At 43.5% G+C, this 9,067-nt stretch overlaps 1 protein-coding gene across 3 annotated transcripts in view; it reads right to left on the bottom strand.

Annotated features, from left to right (window-relative positions):
• Nucleotides 1-9,067, bottom strand: part of MYOF (myoferlin) — a 172,276-nt gene that overhangs the window by 9,562 nt on the left and 153,647 nt on the right. For all 3 annotated transcript variants that reach the window (XM_019502626.1, XM_019502627.1, XM_019502625.1), the window contains 7 exons: nt 7,872-8,027; nt 7,626-7,717; nt 4,706-4,876; nt 2,551-2,699; nt 2,262-2,401; nt 599-687; nt 414-509 (listed from right to left, as the gene is read on the bottom strand). In XM_019502626.1, the coding sequence (XP_019358171.1) occupies nt 414-509; nt 599-687; nt 2,262-2,401; nt 2,551-2,699; nt 4,706-4,876; nt 7,626-7,717; nt 7,872-8,027 (893 nt within the window). The remainder of the gene's footprint in view (nt 1-413; nt 510-598; nt 688-2,261; nt 2,402-2,550; nt 2,700-4,705; nt 4,877-7,625; nt 7,718-7,871; nt 8,028-9,067) is intronic.

Here is a 9,067-nt window from a genome sequence, read left to right as displayed (position 1 = left end):
ACCTTGTGGCTGCCTATAAATTCATCATGGGGGCGCAGAAGGGAATTGGTGAGGCTCTACTCACCAAGGCGCCCCTGGGAGTTACAAGAAATAATGGCCATAAGCTAGCTGAGAGCAGATTTAGACTGGACATTAGGAAGAACTTTCACAGTTAGAGTGGTCAAAATCTGGAATGGGTTCCCAAGGGAGGTGGTGCTTTCCCCTAGCTCTGGGGATCTTTAAGACGAGGTTGGATAGGCATCTGGCTGGGGTTGTCTGAACCCAGCACTTTTTCCTGCCTATGCAGGGGGTTGGACTTGATGATCTATTGAGGTCCCTTCCAACCCTACCATCTATGAATCTATGAGACTTAAGTAATTTAAAACTCTCATTTAACAGCTCACTTAAGCAAATCAGAGGTTGTTCACTCTTACCCTTTCACATAGATGTCACTCATTTCTTCCCCTGTGATACTTCTTTCATCCAGCACAACATCTTTGGTGTTCCAAATAATTACCCGCAGGATGTACCTGAGGGAGGAGAGGATTGGGGAAAGAATGAATTGGCCATATCCATACAATGAAGCTATGTGCAGCATTCAACATGTACAGCTACTCACTTCTTTGCTTTGCGGGGAGTGATGTTGAAAGGTGGGCCAGGAGGTCCCAAGCTTTTGGGAAAAACATCTACCCACATCTGAATCTTTCCCTGTGTCAATGAAAAAGTCAAATAAGGTATTTTGTTTGGTACATGTTAATTTATGACTGAATGCCAGGGGCCTGCAGTAGGCTGTCCAAAGCCTTAAATCAGGGGTCAGCAGCCTTTGCTAGCATGAGCCAAAGCTTAGGACCTGTCCAAAGCTTAGGACCTGCATGCTGGAAGTCTGACCCCTGCCTTAATTGGTGCCCAGAAGCCGCTGAGTACATCTTGAACTGATTGTAGCCACAGTCTCCGGTCCAGTTCTCTTCCACTAAAGCCACATGCTTTGGGGGCGTTATTACACATGCTCTGGGGGAGAGGGGTGGGGACACTTTAATTAGACTGGCTCCAAAAGCCAGTCTAATTAAAGCATCCACAATGTCTCATGTATCAGCATCCCCATGCTTCAAAATGGTGGTGGGGGCACTTTAACTAAAGCTCGTTCGATCGACAGGTTCTAGTTACACTACCCCCACTGCCATTTTGAAGTGTGGGGAAGCTGATACATGAGACGGAGGCTGGCTGGTACATGCTAATTAGCATGCACCAGCACTCAATTAATCGAGCATTCTCTGATGCATTTTAATTACAGCATGCTGGAGCAGCCTCCCAGGATATTTACAGGTACCCAAAATTCTTAACAAACCTAATGGGAACAAGGCCGGGCCCTCAATTTGAACACATTTTGAAAATCAAAGGAACCAAGCTTGAGAACAAAGGTATCTAGGTACCCAACTTCTATTGAAATCAGTGGACGTTATGTGCCTACATATCTCTGAAGCTCTGCACCCAAATTCCTGCTCTGTTTTAGGATATTATGTGATTCCACAAGTGTACCTGATGCTTGGCAGTGGGTGACCTGGATTACATGGGCAACACGTCCTTTCCCTAGAAGACCATCTTAGCTAGATGAGGTCATCCTCCTGATTTATTCTAAAATGGCCAAAATGTGACCACAGTAGACTGTCCTCTGTTTCCACTGAAAATTCATTTCATTATTAATAAACTCCTCCACCATAAGAAGCCATTATTTTCTGTAGTGCTTCTCATAGATACCTTTCTGGCAGATGTTGAGCACTGTAAAAACCATCTACTTATATTTAGTGAATGTTGCGCTGTAAGAACTATATTCAGCCCTCTGGCACAGGTCACCCTCCTGCATACAGGAGGTACTGCTGAGAGAAGCTATCAGATGTTGGTAGTGATACACTACTCTGGGGGTTTCTCTGAGGCAAGACAGCTTTAGTGGCTTAGAGGGGCTCTGTGAGAAGCAGAATTTGTGAGTTCAATCAGTACACTCCACCCTCCTTTTACAATTACCCAGTGAAAAACATAGACATGTATTTAGGAAATACCCTCTCCTTGTGGCTTTGCTAACTGTTCCCCTGGCCTCTTCCATGTCTCCATCTAGGGTACTTAACAGTAGAATTAAACTGCATTTATGTAACCTCTCAATGTGAGCTTGATCTAGAGTCTGGATGCCACCATTCTGTTGTGCTACCCTTTTCCCTTCACTGATTCCCAGTTATAAATCAGTGCACTAAGTTTCTGTATTTCAGAAATCAAAAGCCAGTTTGTAGCACCTGGGAGATGTTGGGCTGGAAGGTGCTGTACAAGGTCCTTGTCTCCACGTGTTCAGGTACCAAGCCCTGAGTTCTAAGGATATGAAGCGCTAGACGCTCATCCCCTGGCCCTAGATGCTGGTGCAGTTTTTTGTTAGCCTCTGAAATGAAAAGAATGGTAAGAAGGCTGAATGCCTGGCAGAAATACATGTATACAATAGTCTACATTTGTCCTTCTAAAAAACCAAACAAATTATAAATGTGTAGATTTACTAAAAGCTTAACATGCAGTAAGTGGTGACATGCTCACCAAATTCATCCAAGGTGTAGTCTTGCCCTCCATAATTAATTCTGCTACCATTTTCTGAGTAGACAGGGGGAGGGTAACCTTTAAACCTGGCTGTGTTCTGCAGCAGTTGAGTTGGTTTCTGTTGATCTCGCCAGTTATTTACACCTGAACTTTTAGGGAACAAGCACATCTCACAATTAGTCCTAAACATGTAGAGATACATTTAATATTTATTAGCAAAATCATTGGTAGCACTATCCCCTATTTGGCTACTTGACACTGCTAGATGGGTCTGGGTTTTGTAAAGGTAAAAGTCCATTTAAGGTCAATTAAAACTATTCAATGTGTACATATTTTTTATGCATCAAACTTTTAAGCCCTGACTTTCCAAATTAGGGATAAGGGAAGTAATTTATGGGAATTTCATCTTATTGCAACAAATACTTTCCTGTTTATTTTCCTGTGCATGTCAGAGAATTTTTCTTGTCCACTTCCAGGTCTGCCATTGAGTGCACAGGGGATCCCGCTTTGTGCCCCCAGGCGCAGCGATTGGCCATAGGAGGACCCCAGGTGCCCCCAGACCCAGGAGGCACCAGTCACCAAGCCAGAGGGCAGGAAGTGGTCTCCTGCATGCACCATGGCAGACCTGGAAGTGGACTGGAAGTACTTCTGGTCCACTTCTGGTTTTGCTGCTGACCCCCTCTCCCCCCGGCACTCCCATGGGATGCTCCATCCACCCCACCATCTCAACATTCATGAGCCACACCTGGTACCTTGAGGTACACAGAAAAAACATATAAAGATGTGTCTATGGCCAAATCATCAAATCTCTCCGAATCGATTTGGAGGCATCCAATTAGATTCAGAGAGATTAAGAGTCTCCTGATTCAATTCAGATTCGGAGATTTGGCCACCAAATTGGGCCGAATCTCCCCCGAATCGAATCAGTGGCTGAAGCTTCACATAGCTCTTCTGACTATATGAGATCCTAAGGCTGCTACAGCATGCTAATTAGCACACTCCATCAGACTTAATTAATCAAGTCTGCTCTGATGCACATTAGAGTGTGTCGAAGGAGGTGTCCTGCATGTCTACAGGCACCCTATGTTATCTATACTTCCTCTGTGTGTGTGAGCAGTACCCTTATCAATAAAAAAGTGCCTTATCAGGGGAAGCATTTGTCTAAAAGTTTGAAGTGATATTATTCATGATGTACCGGCACACCAGCCAGGCAGGTGATGCCCTGCCTGCCTCAGCTCCCAGCACTTTGACTCACCAGGTGTTGCCAGGCGGGGGGGCAATCCCCGCTGCCCCACACTGCCCCATGCTGCATGGAGGGATCTGCCACGAGCTCCCCATCCCCTGCCTGCTCCCCCAGTCTGCCCCCATAGCTGCCCACCCACCCCAGCTCCAGCCCTTTAAGAAAAGAAAAAAACCCAAAAAATCCACCAGACTGACCGGTTCCTGACTGGGGATGGGCAATCCCCACTGTCCACCACTGCCCCATGCCACATGGGGGGCTCTTCCAGGACCGCCCCCGCCGAAGCCCTGAGGCCACTGCAAGAGCCAGTACATCCGGGGGAGGGTTTGTTTGGGGGGGGTCCTTAAAGGGCTGGAGCTGGGGCAGGTCAAGCAGCCATAGGGGGGGCTGGGGGAGCAGGCAGAGGTCAGGGGGCTTGTGGCAGAGCCCTCCATGTAGTGTAGAGCAGTGGGAATCACCCCCACCACCCAGCAGCACCCGGTGAGTTTGGGCTTTTTTTTAAAGCACCAGGAGGTGGGGTGGGCAGGGCAGCGGGCAGGGGGTGGGGAAGGCTGGGGGAGCAGGCAGGGAATGGGGCCTGGCAGGGATCCCCCCATGGTATCCTCCCTGCTCCTCCAGCCACCACTCCACTGCCCCCTACTTACCAGCTCCGAGTCCAGCTCCAGCTCTCTGCTGTAGCGAGCAGGGACTGCCTGAATTGTCGAACCTCTCCGAACCTTTTCCGAATTGATTCGGAGAACTTTGAATCGATTCGGACCTTTTAATTAGTCCCTGATTTGATTTGGATCCAGAGATTCGGCCACCAAATCAGGCCAAATCTCCTCTGAATCGAATCAGCACCCAAAGCTTCGCACAGCCCTATTAGAGACCACATCTTACTGATACAATGTTGGAAAATATACAAAGGTGACTTACATGCAATACTGCTGTGGTATGCCACAATGGGACCCGTACCGAGAGAGAAACCTATTCTCAAGATCAATGGTGGTTTCACCAACTTTTTCATCACGAGTCAACATATCATAGTCGTAGACTGAAATTTTCAGATCCTTTTCTTGAGGCAAGAAGCAGCTGAGTTCATACATTCTAAAGAACAAGTCCTCAGTTAACATTAATGTTTGTAAAAGTTCATTCCTCAGAAACAGTTATTTGTAAGAAATGTATAGATACTCTCCAAACTAATGCTGTTATGGGTTGTACCTGCACACATTTACAGGAGTTTTTTAGGACCAATGTGAATTTTTAGGACTAATGTACTGCCTGAATCAGGAACATGTCAGATGTATGATTATTGTATTTGTACAGTAAATTGGACTTGTGTACAATGTTCAACAAATAATTGTGAAAGTGGCCAAAATGCCATTTCAGGACCCGAAGAATGTTTGCATTTGGAAAAAAAATTCAATTAATCTTCCATGTTCATGTTATTGCATTGTCTCTATGTTGACCTTTTGCATGCAGACTCACATAGTGTCAGAGGTATGTTGCATACAACCCTGTAATTCTAAAGGCAAATGTGCAGCAACAAAAGGCAGCCATTCAAAAGTGGAATTTAACTCAGATATTTCAGTTGTAAGAGATGGCAGTGCAAAGTGTGATTTATTTTATTTTATTTTTTTGCTAAATATCATCTTGATGTTCTGATGCAATAGTTCCATTGTTCACATCTGATAACACCGGCTAGGACAGGGACAATAGCTTGCATGGGGCTTGACATCTACCCTGGAAAATTAATGACCATTACTCCCTACTTTTTTCAATGTTATGCTTTTTCTAGACTGCCCAAGTTGTAACTGAGATGATTGTTCTGAGATCCCTCTTTGTAAAATTTGGAGTTCTATGCTATACAAATGCCAACATTTAACAGGCCCTTCCAGGAATAAAATACACTGTTTTCATAACACACACTTTTTGGGAGGCTGGAGAAAGCTGTATAGAATTATAATAAAGATTATAAAGAAAATTCACAAGAGATGTAGATGTCAATTAGCAAGTCACAATCACTTCTTTATACAGTCTCAGAAACTCAAAATATGCATATGTAAGTGCCTAAAATCAGGAGTCAGGTCCATAAAGCATAAAGCCCAAAGACAATAACTTTTTATATAACAGAGGCCACTGGACTTCCTTAAATTAACTATTTGAACTACAGCATCTCTCAGAAAAACATTTGAACTTGATTTAAAATCTCCAGTGATGGAGAGTCCATTACAACCTTTGGTCAGTTGTTGCAATAGTTATTTAACCTCAGTTTTAAAAACTGGCATTTCATTTCTAGTCCAAATTTGTTTAGCATCAACTTCCACATTTGGATCTTGTATCTTTGTCTACTAAACTGAAGAGGCTATCACCAAAGTTTGGCTCCTCATGTTATGTACAGACAGAGATCCCGTTGCCCATTATCTTTGCCACTGATAAGCCAAACAGAGAGGCTGGAGTCTTTTTTCATAGCATGTTTTCCAGATCTTTAATTATTCTCATGGCTTGCTAGCTCCTTTGCAGTTTATCAAAATCATTCTTTAACCGTGGACATTAGAATTGGACATCGTATTTTCCAGGGCACTGTTCATCACTGCATATTTTAGGCATGGTTTCTAAGGCTAAGTACAGACAGTCAAAAAGCTGGAGGCTGAATCGATTAAATCTTCACAGGTAAGTCTAAAATGCGTAGATTAAACCAATAAGCAAGTGAACATATTCACTTTTGATTCCAGAAATGCAGCCACATGCCTGCAGTGGACCAGAGCAGAGCTTGCCTCCCTGCTGGCTGGAGCAGACACCTTGGGCCCTGTGGGGGGGGGAGGGGGAAGGGTTGCGGTGGAGGTGCAAAGCATCCCGGGGTGCTGGGGGACTGGAGTTAATCTGAACCTGGAGGGGATCTGGGACAGAAGCTCAATAAACCAGTTTAACCTAAATGAGTTAAGTCCGATACTACACTCATCCACGTTTATCTTAAACCACTTTGGCCATTTTGACAGCAATTTATATACACTGAACTTCTGTTGTGTTACAGATTTGAATCGGTTTCTGATCACTTATACCAGTTTATGTGTAATTTCTGTCCCCAGCCTTAGACTATAAAGTATTTCACTGTACATGTAAAGTGTCCTTTGCTAATTTACATCTATATCTCTTGTGAATTTTCTGTATATTCTTTATTATAACTGTACAAAGATGGTGGACTCTATGCTTGACAGTATGTCTTCCAGTCTTTCTTTAACCGTGGACTAGAACTGGACACAGTGCCAAATATGAAGGTGACATAAACTTTCTATTCCTACGTGATATTTCCCTGTCTCTGTATCTAAAGACAGATAGAAATATACTTGTGTCTATCTCCAAAGACAGCACTAGCTTTCAGGCCACAGGACCATGGTATGAGCTCATGTTCAGTTGATTATCCGGCACAGTTCCCAGCGCCTCTTTCGGAACCACAGCTCCCAGATAGACAGTCCATCATCCTTGCTTCCTAAAAATAACTTTGCATTTACCTATATTGTTACTGTTTGACCACACCCAACTTACAAAGTGATACAGGTTACTCTGTACCAGTGATCTGCTTTCTAAATTCACAGAGATGCTGGGCACATTATGATTCCATATGCTTCAAAGATAGAGAGGAAAGAGATCATTGCTTTATTACAGCATTTTGCAACTTCATACAACTTAGTCCAGCACATAATTGTGAATATGTTACAGATTTTAAAATACACATAAAATTAGATGAGCAGAGTCTGCAGCTGCTGGTATACAGTCAACATGGTGATGATAATAACATGGGGGAAAACTATGAACAAATCTAGAACAGATAGAAAACACTAGAAAAATTATTTACCTGCCAAAAATTGGGTTGAGAGTATTGGGTACATAATGATCTCTGTCTTCAATCACCTTTTTACCTAAGGATATTTTCATATAAGGATCACACTGTTTGGAAACAAGATAGGAAACAATACTGTTAAGTAATTTAACATGAGTTTCATTGACTGACTTTGATTGACATATCATTCTTTTTAGTGTGACAGTTTATCATGATGTCACTACTTTTTTAAGTAAAGATCATAAAAGTAAAAAGTCTCACCAGCCCATTGTTGTCCTGGGGTTGGAGATCCAAGGCTCTAACAATGTAAATTCGCACAATACATTCCTGAGGTCCACTGTCTGGTAACTCACGGAACTGACGAGGAGGAGATGGTATAGTAGGGTCATCTGGTAACGGGTAGATTTTAAAGGAGCCCTAAAAAAAATATGTGAAAGGACTGCACAAATTGAGACAGAAGGCACTCACTGCTAGATTTTTGTTCTCTCTTTTCTACCTAAAGTAGGTCCGTATTACAAATGAGCATCAGAATTACAGCTTGACCTCTTAGCATGAACTGGAGTATTTACACTGACTTCTCTGGGCTTTGGAACAAACACATCATGTACGTAGGCAAAGGTCCTCAGCTCTTTTAAACTAATGTAGATCCTCCAGTTTCAACAGAGTTGTGCCACCAAGCTAAGATCTGGTTTGCCATATTTATGCTTGTTGGCTCATTCCAAAGGCTTATCTTTACATTGCCAGCTTTAAAATCTATGTACATACTCTTGAATAGAGTAAAAATGGAGCTCATCGGCCTCCCTGGATTCTACTCCCTAAGTGCATTATACTGAAAGACTTTATAGGAAACATGCTGATTCCACTTAAGTCAGAGCATAACAAAGTTGTGGTTCTGCACAGGGGAGTGACACAGGAAGCTTCCAACTGCAGGGGTAATTTTGCACTTATCTGCATACCCCCTGAAAGGTGACACCCAGGACTGCTACCCTGGTTGCCCTTCTCAGTTATACTGCTGGTTGAAGTCAGTGTGAGTGTTGTTATTAATATCAGCAAGGGCAGGATTTCACCTTACATGCCTTGCCTACACTAAAACAGTGTGTACAGCTCACGTAATTAGCCAAACTCTACTGAGTTTAATGGAGCTTAACTGATTTATGCTACTTGAGGAAATGGCAAAACCTTTTTTGATGGTAATTTAAACCTTCTTTTTCAATGGTACAGCACAGTTTCATATTTGGTAGGGTTGGACGGAACCTGAGCAGATCATCAAGTCCGACCCCCTGCCATGGCAGGAAAGAGTACTGGGGTCAAACGACCCGGCCAGGTGTTCATCCAGCCTCTTTTTAAAGACCCCCAGGGTAGAAGCCAGCACCACTTGTCTTGGAAGTTGGTTCCAGATCCTAGCCGCCCTGACTGTGAAGTAGCGCCTCCTGATATCTAGCCTGAATCTACGCTCT

Source organism: Gavialis gangeticus, unplaced genomic scaffold (genome assembly GCF_001723915.1).
Source record: "Gavialis gangeticus isolate Ggan-Ray unplaced genomic scaffold, GavGan_comp1, whole genome shotgun sequence".
NCBI lineage: Eukaryota > Metazoa > Chordata > Crocodylia > Gavialidae > Gavialis > Gavialis gangeticus.
This window is presented reverse-complemented; position numbering and strand designations above follow the sequence as displayed.